The sequence below is a fragment of the Eurypyga helias genome, unplaced genomic scaffold (assembly GCF_000690775.1).
Source record: "Eurypyga helias isolate BGI_N326 unplaced genomic scaffold, ASM69077v1 scaffold16942, whole genome shotgun sequence".
NCBI classification, from domain to species: Eukaryota; Metazoa; Chordata; class Aves; order Eurypygiformes; family Eurypygidae; genus Eurypyga; species Eurypyga helias.
In genome coordinates, this window is record NW_010234210.1 from 2080 (window position 1) to 22084 (window position 20005).

At 42.3% G+C, this 20005-nt stretch overlaps 1 protein-coding gene across 2 annotated transcripts; it reads left to right on the forward strand.

Moving 5' to 3' along the window:
• The first annotated feature begins 341 nt into the window (after positions 1-341).
• HMGCR (3-hydroxy-3-methylglutaryl-CoA reductase) lies at positions 342-13724 on the forward strand. 2 transcript variants are annotated; one of them, XM_010161989.1, is made up of 19 exons: positions 342-537; positions 809-920; positions 1456-1543; positions 2276-2360; positions 3581-3686; positions 4288-4394; positions 4808-4924; positions 5486-5637; positions 6510-6754; positions 6894-7066; positions 7539-7733; positions 8341-8499; positions 8621-8778; positions 9639-9744; positions 10650-10820; positions 12632-12772; positions 12882-13040; positions 13344-13498; positions 13645-13724. In XM_010161989.1, the coding sequence occupies exons 1-19, from the start codon at positions 373-375 to the stop codon at positions 13697-13699; spliced, it is 2649 nt and encodes an 882-aa protein (XP_010160291.1). In that variant the 5' UTR covers positions 342-372; the 3' UTR covers positions 13700-13724. The 2 variants fall into 2 exon arrangements, with proteins under 2 accessions (XP_010160291.1, XP_010160292.1); XM_010161990.1 differs by lacking the exon at positions 8341-8499.
• Positions 13725-20005: the final 6281 nt, after the last annotated feature.

Genomic DNA, 20005 nt, shown 5'->3' on the forward strand with positions numbered 1-20005 from the left:
AAAGTGGTATCAAAGTTGTGTGACAGAGAGATACTAAGAGATGTGAGTGGTGGAGACTTACTAGTAAGACCTTGAAGAAACAAGGGAGATGTATATTAAAGAAAAAAGATTGAGGAGGCAGTGTAGATCATATTACATTTCAGAAGATTAGAAATAAGTGAGTTTTTTATATGTAAAGTTGAGAGGTGAAGATCAGTTTCCTTACTTACCTGTTACTTAACTGGTTTTGGTGTATTGGTTTTTTGTTTGTTTTTTTCTGAGGGATGGCTTGCAGAAATTTAGAGAGCTCTCTCTTTTCTCTGAATCTCGTACTTGCTTATATGAAATACTCTTTTGTTGCAGGTTTGCTAAGGATAGAAAACAGTCTTGAAAATGTTGTCCAGACTCTTTCGAATGCATGGGCTTTTTGTAGCCTCGCATCCATGGGAAGTCATTGTGGGAACAGTGACTCTCACCATCTGTATGATGTCCATGAAGATGTTCACTGGGAATGATAAGATCTGTGGCTGGAATTATGAGTGCCCCAAAATTGAAGAAGTAAGGACTGTGAATATTAAAGCTGTATGCAAGCACTACAGAAGGTTTTCATTAAATCTAACTTTGTGTCACAATATCTAGGGAACAAGGACCTTGTGTTAATATTGTTTCCAATATTGTAATTTTTTAAGACAGACTAGCATTGATACTTACTTTATTCTGAGACTTAATTTTTACTTCAGCTTCACAGTGGATTTTTTTATTACTAAAACTTAAATCCAAATTACTGCTTAATGTAAAAGCTAACTAAATTGCTTTGTATTTCAAACAGGATGTTCTGAGCAGTGACATCATCATCCTGACAATCACACGCTGTATAGCAATCCTTTATATATATTTCCAGTTTCAGAACCTGAGACAGCTTGGGTCAAAATACATTTTAGGTACTGTATCTGATTTTCATATTTGCTGTATATGTTTTGATTGTGTGGAGTTTTTAAAAATATAAAGTGGTTATGTACAGAACAGGGTTATTTTAATTATTTGCTAGATAGCAGAATAAATGTGCCACTTAGATCAAAGTACAATTTTTCTTTAAGAGGGATTGTGTAGGATTATATAAACGCTGGAAATGTAATTCCTGAAATAATTTTTTATTGTATGAAACACTTAAAAAATACAGAGCTGTGTAAGCCAGTATTCATTTTTGCTGATAATGAATTAGAAGATTGATGGCTCTTATTTCGTGGAGTCGTATTTTAAATGCAGTACAAATTTTAAATATCTGTGTAAAAATAGCATCTACTTCAGTTAGTATCTCAACTGCTGTTAGTGCACTCTGAGATGAAAATTGTAATTTGCTTGCTTCAGGATTGATCTAAGGGTATAGTTGTTTTGGGTTTTTTTCCCTTCTTTTTCCCTCACAAGATATATAAAATAAAAATTTCCAATTCTTTTTTTTTTTTTTTTTTTTTTAAGGTATTGCTGGCCTCTTCACAATCTTCTCAAGTTTTGTTTTTAGTACGGTAGTAATTCACTTCTTGGATAAAGAACTGACAGGTTTAAAGTAAGTAACGAGTTGTTTTGAATTTCTTGCCTGAATATTTTTTCCTGTTGTGCTGATTTTAGTTGGGATAGAGTTAATTTTCCGCACAGTAGCTAGTGTGAGGCTGTGTTTGGGATTTGTGCTGAGAGGACATTGATAACACACTCTTGGTTTTAGTTGTTGCTAAGGAATATTTATATCAAGTCAAAGACTTTTTCATTTTCTGACACTGCCCCTGTGTTCCCAGTGTCTTCTCTACAAGAAGCTGGGAAGGTACACAGCCCAGACAGCTGGCCCAAACTGACCAAAGGGACATTTCATGCCATAGAATGTCATGCTCAGTATACAAGTTGGGGGTGGGCTTGGTATCACTCTTGGTCTGGCTCTTGGACTACTCAGGGATGGGCTGGGCACCAGTCGGCAGGTGGTGTGCGGTTGTATCATTTGTTTTCCATTATTTTCATTATATATTATTGGTAGTGGCTGTATTATTACATACTAGTGATATTAGTAATGTTAGTATTATTGGAATTGTTAGTATTATTGGTATAATTGTTTTATTTAATTTATTTTCAGTTATTAAATTGCTCTTACTTCAACCCATGGGTTTCTTTGTCTGTTCCTCCGACTCTACTCCCCGTCTCACTGGGGAAGGTGACCGAGGGTCAGTGTGGTACTTGATTGCCGGCTGGGGTTAAACCACACCACCTGTACAGTAAACCTTGAATTTTAACATATGCCTCTTTTTTTCAGTGAAGCTTTACCGTTCTTCCTGCTTCTGATTGATCTGTCAAGGGCAAGTGCATTAGCCAAATTTGCACTTAGTTCCAACTCACAGGTTAGGAATTTGGGATTTTTTTAATTGTTTGTTTTTATGTTTTGAGGTTGGGTTTTTTTTGGCTGGGGTGTTTTGGTTTGTTTGTTTTTTTTAATTGAGCTTTTGAATTTAGTTGCAAAGATAGACATTATCCCATGTCAGAGGCATTGGAACCAGATGACCTTTAAGGTCCCTTCCAAGCCAAACCATTCTATGATTCTGTGAATTATCCAGGTGAATACTGTATGGGTGATCTATAAAAAGTATTAGATTTTATCCAGATTCTGTGTTCTCTTGTCTTCAATCCAGATCAGTGCTCAAGTAGTAACACTCTAAAATTAGTGTGCATGATCATGTGAACTAAGTTAATTGCAGGTATGAGTACTTCACACATTCAGAACTTTAAACCAGCAATTCTTAGAGCTCAGCTAAGGAGGCTATAATTCCTAGACCAAGGTCTTCCCTAGAAGATTTATTGGTAGAGAGTAGTTAATTTCTTGGGCTCAGGAACAGTATATAAACTGACATCTAACGTAACATTGCTGATACAGGAAAAAGCCTATTCCTAGACGAAATCGCAGCAGAACAAACACAGCATATGTGTAGACAGAAATATTCATGCTGTACTGCAATTAGCCCAGTGGAGCAGGGAAGGATTGACAGGACATCTTGCTTGCGAGAAACTGTAGTGGGTTTTTTCCTAATATCTTAAGATCTGAAATAAAAGTCTATTTACTGAAATCAATTTCTACCTACAAAATACTGTATGTAGTAATTGAGCGTATTAATTGTGACAAAAATACTCCCCCCCAGGGGAAAGTCTTTTACTTCCTTTTTTTCTGTCAGTTGAGTCTAGAGTGTTAAATAATAAAGTATTAAAAGTTGGGGTACAGATAGTGGTTGCAAGAACTTTTGATATGCCGTGACTTAAGCGACTTCATTTTTTGCGCAGTGTCATTAAAGTCTCTGCCCATCAGTGTTGTAGGAGCTTAGAATACCGATGAGCCAAAGCTAGAGAAATTAATAAAAATTAAGTAATCTTGTGTAAATAAAGTATACTAACGGGAAATAAAGCAATTAAAGAATGTATTGTCTCATAATAGTTCATTTTTAATATATTCGATAAGGCCTTATCACCGTAATACTACTGAATTTATTCATTGTGTATTAATGATGTTACGTGTACTTCCTTAGTTTTCTTTTTCGTCTTTAAGTTAATGTACAGAAATCTTTCATTTTAGGATGAAGTAAGAGAAAATATTTCACGTGGAATGGCAATTTTAGGCCCTACATTTACACTGGATGCACTTGTGGAGTGTCTTGTGATTGGTGTTGGTACTATGTCAGGTGGGTGATGCAGTCTGAGGGTCTAAATATTTCCAGTTAAAAAAGACTGTGTGAGAGATGTTGGGATATTGAGAGTTTCAGATAATAAGCGTTACCCATGAGGGTGGAGTGACTTAATTTACTAACATGGGCTAATTAGGAAGGTAAATGACTAACTTACTGCAGATATCAATAGTATTTACATGCTGAAGAGAAGTTGAAACACAGGTAATAGCCTTCCTTGAGCATTGTGCAGTCGGAGTGGACTTCTGTGCAGCTGCTTTTATAGAATGAAGACCTGTCATTCCCATCATTCCTGTTAGCATCTTAAAGGAGCTGCTAAACCTTTCTCTTGGGCATTCTTAAAAATGAGTTAAACTTTGACAACATGCACATCTATTTCATGTTGTTGCAAAACCCCAGGTATCAAGGGACATTATTCTAGTTCAATTACAAATACCCAGTCTTCTACACCATCTGCTTTTCATTAATCTAGACAGCTCCCTCTGTAATTTGCAGCATCAGTTCAATGGTTTCTTTCTTAATTCTGCAGCACTTTTTTGGGTATATACGCAGCCCATTGCATATTCAAATGTGAAAAATGCCTTCTTTTTCTCCTTAGGTGTTCGACAACTTGAAATTATGTGCTGCTTTGGCTGTATGTCTGTTCTCGCCAACTACTTTGTCTTCATGACCTTCTTTCCAGCTTGTGTGTCCTTAGTATTAGAGGTGAGACCAACTTCAGGACAACATCAGTCGTAGCGTTCGGACCTTGTGCTTCTTGTAGGCTATACATTTCTTCATGGGGTTACATGCTTCCTTCGGAAGTGAACAGAGGGAATGTGCAAGAAGAGTGGTGCTGGGTCAGCTGATAACTAACATGCTGATGCCACTGTACATGAGTCACACTCAATGGTATGAATTCTGACCTAAAGCAGAGAAAACTAATTCTATTGTAAATTATTGGTTGTCCAGTGTTTTTCACTATTTAAAGTCTAACACAGTCTTAAATAAATTCTGGTTTTATGTGAACATTAAGAAACTGCCAACAAAAGAATTCACCCACAATGTTGAAGCTCACTTGTTGATTCTTCTCATACGTGCTAAATAGGGCCTATTTCTGAATTTTGTTATTTTTGCAGCTTTCGAGAGAGAGTCGTGAAGGGCGCCCTATATGGCAGCTCAGCCACTTCGCTCGTGTTCTGGAAGAAGAAGAAAATAAACCAAATCCTGTAACACAGAGGGTCAAAATGATTATGGTTTGTGTCTCTTTCACCTGTGGTTATGCAGTCAATGAGGTGTCCTGGTGCAGTCAATCAAGCTTTCATTTTCTATAGACTTGTATTTTGCATCCCATTAGTCTAGTTGACCATGGTAATTTTTAATAACATCCCTGTATCAACACCTAAAGTCTTCCTGCATATGCCATTTCTGTGCCAAACACGTCTTTTTGGTGTGTAATAATTCCCTCCTTCTTCACCCCTAGAGCACCCTCAGCTGCCTTTGCTTATTACTTGAGCAAGAGGCAGGATGTGGTGGGACAGCTTCAAAGCTGTAGAGTAGACCAAAATGGGGTGTGATGAGAGCTGCGGAAAATCAGCTTTTAGCTTTAGACTTTTGAGGTGTGGGAAACAAAAAAAGAAAAAAAACCCCAACAAACAAACAAAAACCCCCAAAACAACAACAACAAAAAACCCCCCAAAAAAACCAAACCACACCGAAAAGCAAACAAACAGAAAATGTTTGATGTTAGTATATTAGATACCTAGTTACAGTTGAAACATTAATACCTGTTTTGTTGTTTTCTGTTTTTAACACAGTCGCTGGGTTTGGTTCTTGTTCATGCCCACAGTCGTTGGATAGCAGAACCAGCTGCTCAGAACAGTACTGTAGAAAATTCCGTGGGATTGGATGAGAATGCACCAAAGAGAATTGAACCTAATGTTTCATTATGGCAGTTCTACCTTTCTCGGTAGGTGACCTTGCAGAAGAGATGCGTGTTTCCCTGGTTATGGCGTGTTCTCCAGTGCTGCCAGGCTGTGGTCCTAGGGTACAACACTTGTAAATTTGCAGGTCTGACCACTGCAGCATTTCTTGGAACCAGAGATGGCATTTCATAAGAAACACTTCAATGTTATGCCGTTTGTCCAATCTCCTGGAAGGAATCAGGAACATGATCTGGAGCCAGCTGTCCTGTACACATCAAACCGCCTTCTCTTCCCACTCGCACTGGCACCGTTCAGAGTGCACTGGAAAAGAATTACTCTAGTGCACTCAGAAAATTTATTCATGCGCAGCTTCTGATCATTCGCACAAAGGTGCAAAAGCCATGTTAGTATTGCACTTCTTTCAGTTCAGCTGAAGTTAGTGGCACCTGTGGATCCATTTTACTTTTGAAATCTCAGAACTGTCTGATTTAGGGTTTTCTCCCCCCCACCTCTTACCCGTTCAGCTTGCGTCATGGTAGTTGTTAATAGGAGAGGACGATGACTGAAACTTCCTACTTGTCATTTGGAGATAGGTGTTAAACCAGTTGTTTGTGGCTGACAGAGAGACAAACATCCATAAAATACTCATTCACTGAGACTGCTTTTTAGCTAAGATTTAGTAACTATTTAATGACATCTGCAAATTCTTACATTGCTAATAATACAAAAAATGATTTCTCTACCCTAACCTTGCAAACTTGAATGTCCTGGTAGAAGGTGTCTTTTTACTGCAATTACTTTAACTGTATAAATGATGATACAAACTATTACCCTTTGTAAAGCAGATGTCAGAACGCTGTTACAAACAACAAGTTGTATATACCATGTATTTACTTTTTGGATTTGCCTGTTTCAGAATGGCCAGCATGGATGTTGAACAAGTATTCACCCTTGGATTAGCCCTTCTCCTTGCTGTCAAATATATTTTCTTTGAGCAAGCAGAGACTGAATCCACACTTTCACTAAAGAATCCCATAACATCTCCAGTGATGGTCCAGAAAAAGGTCCCAGAGAATTGTTGCAGGAAGCGATCTGGACCTCTGAGAAGCAATCAGAAAGCTAACACAGTAGAAGAAGCTTTAGTTCCCAAAGATGAAAACGGTAATTTTTAGCATTTTGGAGTCTGAACCTGTTCCTGAATATTTGGAACAAATAGTGAAATCTGTGTGAGTGTGTTGTATTTGGAATCAAAACTTAAGAATTTAGTAAACTAGAGTTCATTTTAATTGTCTTTATGCAGCTGAAGTCATAAAACCTGTATTAGCAGAGTCATCAGCCAAGGCTACATTTGTAGTTGGCATTTGCAACCCCATGGAAAATTCTTCATCTCTTAATGGAAAAGAGGAAGAAATGGAGTTACCTAAAGAACCACGTCCTGTTGAGGAATGTGTTCGTATACTTGGAGATGCAGAGGTATGGAAAAAGAACTTGGGTTTTGTTGTGGGTTTTTTAACATTGCAACATCTGATTGAAGAATTCTTACAGTTCATTTTCCAGCTTTTAAATGATTCTATTGACTGCATGTCATTCTTCAGAAAATCATATGGCTTTAATAACTTGGGGGTCGGGGGGGTGTCATGCGTAAAAAACCCTTTAATAAGTCACTTCTCCAGTCAGTCGGGGGAGGGAGGAGAGAGCAGCTTCATCATTCGTGACCTCTCAGGTCACTGAAGCTTCATCGTGTATGTGTATGGGTGGGTGCCTGAGTAGAAAGTTTTCGGTCATATCCGGGTCTGCTGTAAAACCTGGCACTGGCCATTGGTTCCTTTCTATGTACTCTGGTAACATCAAAGTAAAGTTGTTAGCTTTTTTCATTTGCAAACATCTAAAAGGATTTTTCACCAAGAGAACCTGTGTTTTGTCTCCCCACCCTTTACATTTCCAGAAAGGAGCAAAATTCCTTACTGATGCAGAGGTTATCAGCTTAGTTAATGCTAAGCATATTCCTGCATACAAACTGGAAACCCTGATGGAAACTCAGGAGCGAGGTGTGTCCATTCGCAGACAGATGTTATCTAAGAAACTCCCTGAACCTTCATCTTTGCAGTATCTTCCTTATAGGAATTACAATTATTCTTTGGTAAGTAAAAGGAAGACAAACAAAACTCATTGTAAAACCATTTTCCAAGTAAATGAAATAAATGCTCTAAGTGATGTGTATGAATTAACAGTGAGCTTGGTCAAAACTGAAGTAGAGGACAAAAAAACCCCAAAACAAAACAGGAAAACATAAGGCACCACCTTTTATTGCTGTTGGTATTTTTAAACCAGGGAGGCAAGTACATTTTGTAGCTTAGCCAAAAAATACTTCCTACCAAGGTATGCAGCTGCCTTGGCTCAGAAATGCAGAATTCTACCAATAGTGAGCCAGAGTTCAGCTGAATGGTAATATTGCCTTGAGCTCAAGTTAAAATGGAAGTTTATTTGAAATTAATTTATCAGTATTAGTTTTTTTTAACAGTGTTTAAGACTCAGGAGATTCAGGATGTCTGCCAAATTCAGAACAGCATTAGCTCTTGATAGCTGTAGCTCTCAGCTTTTTGAGGTGGGAACTGGTCGCTTTATGGGTAGACGAGTGGGTTTTTTGGTAAGATACCTGGTTGTAGTCACAGGCAGAGTACGTAACATGCTGTACCGTACCACCATGGTGTAACCTTAACCATATCTTTCGTTATTACTTTTGCAAGGTTATGGGAGCTTGCTGTGAGAACGTCATTGGGTATATGCCTATTCCTGTAGGCGTAGCAGGACCGCTGTTTTTGGATAACAAAGAGTTTCAGGTGCCAATGGCAACAACAGAAGGATGTCTTGTAGCAAGCACAAACAGGGGATGTAGAGCGATATGTGTAAGTATTGTTAGACTCGGTTGAAAAATATGACCTATTTGGGGTCATGAGGCATGTTCTTGACTTCCTAAAATTCACTTTTGGTAATCTTCCTTTGCTTCCCTTCTGCTTTGATTTTTAGCTTGGTGGAGGAGCAAGTAGCCGTATCCTGGCAGATGGGATGACTCGAGGACCTGTTGTAAGGCTGCCAACCGCTTGCCAGGCTGCGGAAGTGAAAGTTTGGCTTGAAAGCCCTGAAGGCTTTAAAATAATGAAGGAAGCTTTTGACAGCACAAGTAGGTTAGTACAATGGCTATTCCACATAAGAGTTCTGTGGATGGTAGAAAGCTCCATTTGGGGTGGTTTGGGTTTTCTTTTTTTTTTTTTTTTTGCGTACTGCAATACAGGAAATTGCATCTTCAATTTAGCGATCCCATGTAGTGTGAATCTAAGGGAACAAAAGTCACTTTGGCTACCTATCAAGGCTAGTAATAAACATTTTCCAATGATAGGGGATAAACAACGGCCAGAACTACATTTGCACTACGTAATATTTAATAAATTATTAATTTGGGTAAGTATGTAAAAATAAATATAAAAGCTTATTTGTATTTTTAGTAGTTACTATGCGAAAAGTAATTCAGAGTCTGGAATCTAGCCTTTCAGGTAATGGCACTAATGTTAGTAATTAATTTGTGAGGTTCCAGAGAATACAGGATAAACTGCTGCTAGAACTGAAATGCAAAAATACGTAAAACAGTATTAAGAGTAAGTCTGTTTCAAGCCACGGAGTTTTTTTCTAAGATGTGTGATTACATGCTTTCTTTAGGAAGATTCAGAGAGATTTCCGTATCAGTTTTGTTCCTTACCCATGTTCTACGTGTCAGCCAAGGACGTGATGTTCTGAGGAATACAGCTAAATTTAATTTATGTTAACACTTCAGGATAATTTATTTCATGAAATCCAGCAATACAAAAGGCAGTGAACGTTTATCTAAAGTATTTACTCGAGAGAACTAGCTGAAGGTTTTTCTGGTGCTGAGGGAGGAGGAACACAGTGTCGTTAGCACCGCCCTCTGCAATGATTTACTGTCGTTTTGCCACTTAAAACTAATTTAATATTTTCCCTTGAGGATTGTAATAGTTAAATTTTCTTTCAGGTTTGCCCGCCTACAAAAACTTCTCATCAGTCTGGCTGGTCGTAACCTTTATATCCGTTTTCAGTCTGGAACAGGGGATGCAATGGGAATGAATATGATTTCAAAAGTAAGGAACAGTCCCCTTAAGTTTTTAAAATAAATGTATGTTTCTTTTTACCATGAACGAATTGCAGCCTACTCGTCTGTGACTGCCTGGCATGTGATGACAGAGAGATAAGGCACAGCGCTCTTAGCACAGCTATGAACTAATGAAACGGTTTGACCTTGCCAGGTGTGAACAAGAACAGGATGAGAACGATGAGTGAAAAAAGTAACTTTGTCCTTTTCTTTTTAATTATTATTTTTCAAAGAAAGTACTGTTGATAACACGGAAGTTAAGCTGGTTGCTGTGTTATTTTGGACCAAAGATTTTATTCAGCAGTAATGAATCTGTTTTTATCACTTCAGTGTAAATAAAGCCTAAGGAGTCTGGTGAGTGGCAGCAGAGAGGCGTTCTCTAGTTTTGGTTACTTGGTTTTGGTTTTGTGCAAACGTGTGGAAGGACTTGAGACACGACCCATAGATTGTTGGGATGCCTTGTGTTGTTTGAGGTAAAATTTATCTAAAATAGGGAAAAAGTATTTAGGTCTGTCAGAACCATAGAAATGGGTCTGGTCACAGACAGGTACTAAATATTGCAGACTATTTTGTCTGATTTCCTAGTGCAGAGAAGCCCTTCCCACTACCTCCAACATGGATTAATTTAATGCCTGTGGTGTTTGACTCGGTTCATGTAGTATCCTCAGTATGGTAAGCAGGTGCACACGTGCATAGAATGTGCATCCAGAGAGTCCATAGGTACTGGTAAGAACCAGTTATTCCCCACGTAATTCCCAAAGTGGTTAGAAAAAAGATAATTGTCTTTTTCCTCCTGATCAGGATCTTGCCTGAAATTATGAAAAGCTGTAGCTGATTATCTGATGAGATTCAATCTAATCTTGCTGTTCCACTGTCCTGGTTCTCTTCTAATAGGGTACTGAAAAAGCACTGGCAAGGTTGAATGAAGAGTTTCCTGATCTCCAGGTTATAGCTATTAGTGGTAACTACTGCACAGACAAGAAGCCTGCTGCTATAAACTGGATAGAAGGAAGAGGGAAGTCTGTTGTCTGCGAGGCAGTCATTCCTGCCAAGGTTGTCAGAGAAGTAAGTGTCTGCTTTCTTTCACTTGTTGATAAAAATGCAGACATTCTACAAAACCAGTACCTATCTTACATCATAAATACTAACTGTAAGTTGTTTTCCAGGTAAGGATAATTCCTACACGTATTTTCAGGTACTGCTGTAGGATAAGCAATTTTTCCTGAGACAGTAGGTCTTTTTTTACCTTTCACTGTCTCTTCTGACATAATGTACGTATATTTCATGGTGCATATCTAGTTGAAGGCATTAGGACTTTCACTTCTTACCTTTGCAAAACTATGCCGCAGTTTGTTGGATTTTTACACATGAGGTTTTGCCTGTCACTAAACTCAGTCTTTTTGATCATTTCATTTGTTGTCTCTCGCAGAAATGTGGCATTCCCTTAGGAATTTGTCTGGTCCCTTTTGTGAAACTATGTAAACTTCTAGCACTAGTATTCCACAGCGCAGCTACACCTTGTGTGAGGACTACACCTTCTTGTTGTTGTTTCCATTTGATGGTGCCCTGGTTTGGTAGTTGAAGCGATACTTAAGAGTGTTATCTTCACTCTGCTGCTCAAAAATCTTACAGCTCTTAAAAGAGACATTCCACCTTCCCCGTTATTCTCATTTTCAGACTGAACAGTACTAGTTGCTCTGAGGAATGAGTAAAAAGACTATTCTAGCATGTCTTTGAAGACAGAATCACCGAAAGGTTTGGGTTGGAAGGGACCTTAAAGACCACCCAGTGCCAACCCCCCTGCCATGGGCAGTGACACCTTCCATTAGACCAGGTTGCTCAAAGCCAAAACATCCTTACCTCTAGATCTTTTCCAGTTCTAAAATTACTAAAATTATGGCTACAGAGTTGGATGTGGTATTCAAAGTGTGTGTGCAGGCTGGAGTTACTATACCTTGGTGTAATTTATGTCTTCTGGGTTTGTTTCTTAGTAGTTTCCTAGTTTCAAATTGTTTGCATTTTTACAGCTGATTCAGTGGCAATATCTATTATAACCCCAAGATTTCATTCCAGAGTAGTAATGGGGAGCCAGTCCTTTGGTAGTGGGCATGGATAGCTTTTAGGTAAATTTGAGATGTTTTTCTCCAACTCCCAGCCTTGTACATCACTACATGTACTTACTCTGAACACTAACATGTAAACATGTCAATGTTGTGGACCTTGTGCAGATCTCTGTCATCAGTTGCTACTCCTGCTACACTGGGATATCTTAAATTTTGCTCACAGCACTATCTTTTTTGTTCTCTTCCATAATTCTTATACTAAATTCAGTGTAAATCTCTCATCTGAAGGTTTCAGAATATGGTCTCTATAGTGTAAATGTACCACTTGATCCGATATGCTGTGCACGCTGTTTCTTTACCAGTGTAGCACGGTGGTTTGTGTTTGAACAGTTCAGCGCTCTGTTCTTGGGCAGAGAAAAACTGGGGAGGATTTAGTGACTGGAGCAACTTTGGAGGAACGTTGCCATCACGTCAAGGTGAATTAATGGGGTATTTCTGCCAAGTTGATTTTGTTTGTTGCATTCTGAAGACAAATGAGAATTTGAATCGGAGAAGGTAGCTGCTGGGCTTTTCTTAAAGGCCTGTGCAAGTCCAGATCCTTTGCACTGACTTTTCTGTTGTTACTTGGACCGTGCATTTGTCCTGCGTATGAAAGGGCTCCTTTTGAACAAAACCCAGAGCAGGTATACTGGCCAGTGATGGAGTCAAATTCCACATGGAACCAAACAAGGGGCAAGGGCTTATTAACCATAAATTGAGTAGTTCTACTCCTGCCTGAGGAATGATGTAGTAAAAGCGTATGGCTTTGTCTAGGTGTTGAAGACAACTACAGACGATATAGTTGAAGTCAATATAAACAAGAATCTGGTGGGTTCTGCCATGGCTGGTAGCATAGGTGGCTACAATGCGCATGCAGCAAACATTGTGACGGCTATCTACATCGCCTGCGGTCAGGTAGGTGTGCTTTACGCCAACTCGGGTTTCCTCCGAGTTTCAGTAATTCTTAACCAAACACTCAAACGAGCGTTGTGTTTTTGTTTTGTTTCACCTTCCTGACCTGAAGGATGCTGCGCAGAACGTGGGCAGCTCTAATTGCATCACTTTGATGGAGCGATCTGGTTCCACCAACGAAGACCTGTACGTCAGCTGCACAATGCCGTCGATAGAAATTGGAACTGTTGGTGGCGGCACCAACTTGCTCCCACAGCAGGCCTGTTTGCAGGTATACATCCCAAGTATAAAGCAACTTGGCTTCTTAAATCAAAGCTGGCTTCCATGTTGTGTGTATCGTGTCCAAGTAATGTTGTGGGAATGAGGCCTCTTGAAACTCGGTGGATTTGGTATGGAAATTTTAGAATTAGCTAATATTTTCATCTGTCTAGTTTCCAAAGCTTAAGATACTTAATATTAAAGAGACCTGAAGCTACTTGATTGGATATAATTTGCAAATATTTACTTTAACACTAAATTTGGCATAAACTTACCTAGATTTCATAGGATAACACTGCGTATTTTTTCTCTCCAGATGTTGGGGGTTCAAGGTGCAAGCCAAGATAACCCTGGTGAAAATGCCCGTCAGCTTGCTAAGATTGTATGTGCTACAGTGATGGCAGGGGAATTGTCACTGATGGCAGCTCTGGCAGCTGGGCATCTTGTCAAAAGCCACATGATCCACAACAGGTGACGGAAGAATTCTCGTTTCTCTGTGCTGTGCTGCCCTTCCCCCAAGTACATGAGATTCAGCAATAATTACATGAGTAACCACAACATGCAATGGCAGTGTGATATTTTAACCATCTAATGTAGTTTCCTTACTGTTTCATTAGGTCAAAAATAAATCTACAGGATCTTCAGGGAACCTGCGCTAAGAAGGTGGCTTGAATACTGCAACAGCTTTGAAATGAAGAATTGTTCTAGCAACTGACCAGGTGCACAGGGGAAAGAAAAAAAGGGAAAAAGGGAAAAAAACCCCAAACCACCCCACCCCCCCCCAACCCAACAAAATCTGTGAAGTTTTAGAATGAAAATCACCTTCAACTCAATGATGTGTATGTAAGGTAAACTGAGAGATCAGCGGTCTCGTGTAAGACTACTTACGCGTTTGACTTTCTTCCCTGATTAGAGATGACCCGTGAAAGAACTCCTGTCAGACGTCTGGAACATGGCTTTGGAATTCTCACTCCTACGCGTTGTTTTCTGAAGGGTCAGTCCTACGTTTTTACAGGTTGAGATTACTTGGACTAGTAAACTACCCAGAAACTACCAGGAAAAGTGATGTGTACTCTGTACGTTTAAAAAACAGAACAAGGCGAGCATGTGTTTTAAAGTGATGGCAAGCCTAACCACTCCCCGTGAACTCCCAAATACAGTTTTGCTCACATGTAAAACTTAGGTCTTAGACTAAGAAGTTTTATTGAATCATACTAGTTCTGTAGAAACCTCTGTCTGTATAGTAATTAATTTGCTGCTGCTTCAGCTAAGCAGCATTCAGTGTTTTAACTCCACAGTTTAGGTTATTCCTTCCCAGAAAACTTGTGACCTGTAAAGTTCTGAACTGTTAAATGTAATCGGTTCTGAAGTAGGGAAAAAGTGTCTTCAACTGTCTGTTGTTTTGTTCAGGTGGAAAAAAGAGACTCTGAAACCGCCGACTCCAAAAGCGGTGACATGTTAGACAGGTAGGCAAACGCAGTTTCTGAAACTCCTCATGGCAGGAGTGCCTTCAGACAGTAGGAGTCAAGAACAGATGTTTACACTTCTTTCAGAAGAAGTCTGTTAAGGTACAGTGTGTTTGTATATTCCTAATTATTGTTCCAAGTGTGTGGCACTTATTCCCAGGAATAGGTGTACATCCGCTGTTTAAGCTGAGGTGAAATGAAGCCAGAAAATCACACTGTCCTTCAACACAAGGGGATTTTTTTTTTAATGCTGTAATTCCTTTGAGCTTTCTTTTTGAGGATGGAATATTTATTTTAAGAAGAAATCTTATCATGTTTTTGATGAAAAGTGCTTAATTAAAGGAATTAAGTGAAATGACATGTTAATGCAGCAAGCGGTGTTTGTATGTAAATCCTGTACTTGGACCAGTGAAGCAGTCTCAGGTGTTCTGGATGTGACCCAGAAAACCCAGGGTTATTCCAGTTGGATTCACCGTTAGGAATATTGCTGAATGCGTCGCCCTGCCTAGTTAACCACAGCAGGAAAATTGTTAATAGGCTTGATGATGGGGCAGGGCTTTTTTGGGTTTGGTTTGGGGGTTCTCATTTGTTTTTTGGGGTGGGTGGAGGGGTGAATCAGTGGATTGTTCTGGGTTTCCTGCAGGAGCGCAGCGGCATTCAGGGTGACTAGCAGAGGTGCTTTTCTAATGTGCAGATTTGATATAAATCACAATGGGTTGTTTTGTAGTACATCAACACATTAATACCATTGTAATGATGTCATCAAGCTAATACACAAGCATGAAGACATACTACATGCTAGATATGTTACGATAGCATGTAAATATCATGAATGTTTATCTTCCTGCAGTATTGTTGCTAATAGCTACCATGTTTATTTAAGGAAAAGGTGGAACTACTTCATTTCTATGTTCATTCAGTGATCTTACTTAGAGTAACACTGGCAATAAATGGTGGTTCAGTGTTAATTTTGGTGGATTTAACTGACACTCTGTCTTGCAGAATTAACATTTTGTATTATTACTAAACTGTGTACATTTTGGTACAGAACTACTTTTTCAGTTTCAGTAAAACAATGGAAAAACCTACTGGCTTAACTGTGCTATTTTAAGCTCACTTCATGAGTGCGTGACATACCTTGGTAGAGGTACAGGAGAGGGTTAGGGAGAACAACTGGCATCCAGCACTGGGCGCAGCGGGGCTGTGACACCAGGACCGCTTGCCTTGCTCGCAGAAGCCTCGCAGAATTCCTGCCGCCCCTGCAGTTCAACTCCCCTGCTTGATCCCGGTCGCGTCCATCAGTCTCTCATCAGACACACCGTGCAGGCTGCACTCTCTGCCCATCTCCTTGGCACTGCAGGCGTATCCCAGATAGGCTGCCATTCCAAGTGTGTTAGAAAGTTCAGGGAACTGAGGCAGTCTGGTTGCCCTGCGTACGGTACAGCAGCGCCTCTCGCTGCAGAACCTGTGTGGTGAGGCTGTTTCCATAGGAGGAGCAGTCTCGTTCTGCTTGCTTTGCAGCCCTGGCAAAACCAAGCCGGCTGGCTGGAATCAAGTCTCTGGAGCTGTTGTGACTTCAGTGCTGTATTATTACCAACAGTTTTCCAAATATTTTTAAATCCTAGGGGGAAAAAACCCCAAACCCACAGTAAAAAGCAGTGTATTTGTCTGGTAACTAGTTTGTTTCTCTCTTTACGTAGACTGGCTCCTTTCTGTTCTGTGCCCCACACCTGCTTTACCCCCGCTACACACCAGTTCCCTTCCTGCTGTCCGAGACGAGCTGCGTCTGCGTGTCCCAGAGCCGTGAGGCGTGGAAGTCCTGCAGCTCCGTCTCTAATTCCACAGTTGGTGTCCGCTTTGATTTCTCCCGGCCAGCGTCAGGTGTTATCAGTGACGTGTGCCTCACCTAACCTTCCCGACAGGATGAGTGGCTTCCGCTCGCGCCGGACAGGCGTGCAGGGAAGGTAGCCGTGGTAGCAGAAGCCTGTACAGGTGGTGAGGGGACTGGGGTGTGCAGGAACGGCCCTGAGCAGGCACAACCGCTCCCAGAAACGAGCACGGCTGAGAGCTGCTCCCTTCCTCACGGTGGTGCTCAAGCTTATCCAGGTTCCAGGTGTGTCCAAACAGCACTGTTTGGATGTTCCTCATCCTTGGCATCAAGCTGCTCCTAAGGTGAATACAGATCTGAGAAAGGCTCTGGTGGGTCATCCATCCGCCCGCTCCTTCCAGCTGCCTTTTGGGATGGAGCGGGAGGTGTTACTGCTCACGGTGTTTTTAGGATGCTCCATCTCTCTGGGGGCATGGCTTACCATTCTCAAGGCTGTGTCCTCTTCCCTCTCTCCCTCTGCCTTCGGTTCGGGAAGGTTTATGCTGCACAGTGATGCCTGCTCAGAAAAGGAGAGGATGGTTTGGGCGTCAGACCGTGTCTGTGTTACAGCAGCAGTTTCTCTGCCCCACAGCCCCTCTCCGTTGCCTGGGGAAACCAGGCAAACGCATCCTGCCTTGCGCAGGGCAGTTGCAGTGCTGTGCATCCAGTGAAACCCCTCCCACTGCCAGTGTCCCACCTTGTCTTCCTGCCTAGCCACTGCCGCTGGCCCCAGGCTCCCCGTGTGGCACCAGCCCCAGCAGGGAGGGCAGCCTCTGAAGCCAACCTCATCCCTGCAGCGCTCTGCGGCTTCTGTGCTCCGTGACACAGTGCAAAACTACCCGGCAGCCTGTCTTCACCGCCGCTTCCTGTTCGCTCTGCTTCTTAATCTGCCCAGAGGGATGCTTCAGCCCCAGCTTTCCTAGGCTCTTCCCAATTACAGAACCCAGCAACATTCCCACTAGGACTCAGGCTACTGAGGACAGCATGGTGTGTTGTCCCGGGTGCTTGCCCACCTGTACCCCAGCAGCACTGGTGGGAAAATTGGAACAGTGAGAAAACTCATGGATTGAGATAGGTAAATGAAACTGCACTCACAAAGCAAAGTAAGGCATTTAATGCTGCTTCCCCTTGCCAAATGGTTACTTGGGAGGACAAAGGCCCTAAGCATGAACCTCCCCCCTTTCTCATTCTTTCCCTGAGCATTCCGTGAGTGCTGGGCATGCTGTTCAGGGTGGAATATCCCCCTTGGCCAACCTGGGTCAGCTGTCCTGGCTTGTGTCCCCGCCTGACCTCTCGCCCACCCCCAGCCTTCTCGTGGGGAGAGAAAGCAGTACGAGAAAACTGTGACGCTGGGGAGCCCTGCTTGGCAGTAGCCAGAACACTGGTCTTCACCAGCACTGTTAGTCACGAACCCAAAACACGGCTTCACACAGGCTGCTGTGAAGAAAATTAATTTTGTGCCAGCCAGAGCCCTACAAAACCAATAACGGAGATCGTGGCAGCAGTATCTGCTGAGGCCCGCAACAGCCAAGTACAGACCAGCCCTTAGAACCACAGAATGGTTTGGATTGGAAAGGACCTTAAAGGTCATCTAGTTCCAACCCCCCTGCCATGGGCAGGGACACCTTCCACTAGACCAGGTTGCTCAAAGCCTCATCCAGCCTGGCCTTGAAGACATCCAGGGATGGGGCATCCACAACATCTTTGGGCAACCTGTGCCAGTGCCTCACCACCCTCTCCGGGAAGAATTTCTTCCTTACTTCATTCTTCTGGAAAAGAACTGTACGAGGTCAGTCCATTTTCATAACCCGGAACACCAGGATGAAATAACCATGCCATAAAAATTACGTCAATGACCAGTCTCTCGTAGGAGCACTGGCTGAAAGACCAGACCTGTGCAAGTCCACTAAGCCCTAGGCAAGGTGAGTCACATCGGTCTGTAGCGTCTCTCTCTCCGCATGGTACCACAACACATTTTGCCAAATTGCTTTCCGCTCCCCCTCTAACGAAGCGCTGGTCTCCAGGACACACTCCTGCAGCATGTGTGTGCTGTAGGCCATGTCTGCAGGCCACCGTCGCGTACGAGACTTCTGCTTGAAAAGGTGCCCAAAACAAGCCAAGTGCTAGTGTCAGCAGTGCATGCGGCGGTCCAGCTTGTTCCCCTTCCACTGCCTGTCAGAGCCGGGATAGCTTGGTCTTATCTGGCCCAGTTTAACACCAAAACAGTTAAAATTAGTTCAACTTCGGGCAATACTGGCTCTGAAAGAGCGCTGTAGTAGTGAAAAAAATGGGCACGTCTATCAGGCACATGGAGAGACACCACTGTTGGCAGTTTCTGGCTGAACAGAATTACACATTTTAGGGAATAACCTGGGTTTCCCATTGTTTCTGGGTAAGTAAGTCTGGAGAGTTGCATGCTCACTAAAGAAATGTTCTGACAGCAGCTTCTACTATTTAGTGAAGCACCCTAAATGGGTCATTTTAAATCTGGGTCACACAGCCTATAGAAAAGTACACACAGCTTCGGTTTTTGCTTTGGTAACAGAGTTGAGGGGCACAGCCAAGCCTGGGGGCCAGCTGGCTGAACTGTCTCACCTGTAGTAAGTCACCAGTTAAACTGATGCTTGTCACCTTCCTGTGCGCTGCAGGCTGACGTAGTCCCTTTAGAGAAGACGGCGGCGCCCCCAGCTACTGACATGTCACTGCTCGTGGTGAAATGGCACGGGACAGCCCAAGGTCCCTGAGTTCCCTGAGTTACCTGCGAAGAGAGAAAAACAAAAATCACTGAACCAGTAATGCCAGCCTTGAAACTTTGTCAACATCTTTTAAAAAATGTAAATTATGCAATGAGTTCATTATGTAAATTGCTGGTTACATAACGGGATGGAGTGATTCGTCTGGAACAAGCTCACACACAGACCTGTGGGGTGGAAGGCTTTTTGCTACTAATTCACCACCCGTGGAGGGGGAGTGCCGCACGCTTAGTCCGAATGCACATTTGATCGATAAGGGTGACAAAATGGGCAGCAGGAAACACAGCCTGTGAGAGCAGCGAGAAAAAAAATCTGAGTGGTAGTCACAAGGAAGGAAAAAAAAGCCCCCACCAAAAGTCTCAAAACTGTCCCTCCCACTGTTGGCGTTGTTTCGGGGTGTGAACACACCGGATGGCACACAGCAGCCGGAGGTCTGCAGGGAGGGCTCTGCTCCGGGCCCTTGACAGGTGGTGATGCAGAGCAGAGGCAAAGGCCTGGCCCCGCGTGGGCACCTCGTTTCCCTGACAGAGCCAAGTGTCTAGGAAGGGTTTTGAAGGGGGTTGAACACAGCTCGGTAGGAGGCTGGTGATAACAGTTCACCCTCCATGTCTCTCTCTGCTTCTCTCCACCTCCTCCATCTGCCTGACCAACTGCCTTCAGTGTCCGCTGCCTCTTCAAAAGCTGCAGGAAAAAAGTTCTTTTTAAGAGACCTTTCAGGTACAAAGGCACGCTGTGCAGCTTTCAGGCCGGCGGTGACAAGCCGCTCAGCAGCTGCAGGACTGTGTTGTTGCTGCCTTTTACATGAGTGCTGGGGGGATTGGGAGATGGGGGGAGGCACACGACAGACACACGCCTTTGCTCACTATTGACAAGCTGGAGAGGTGGGCCTGTG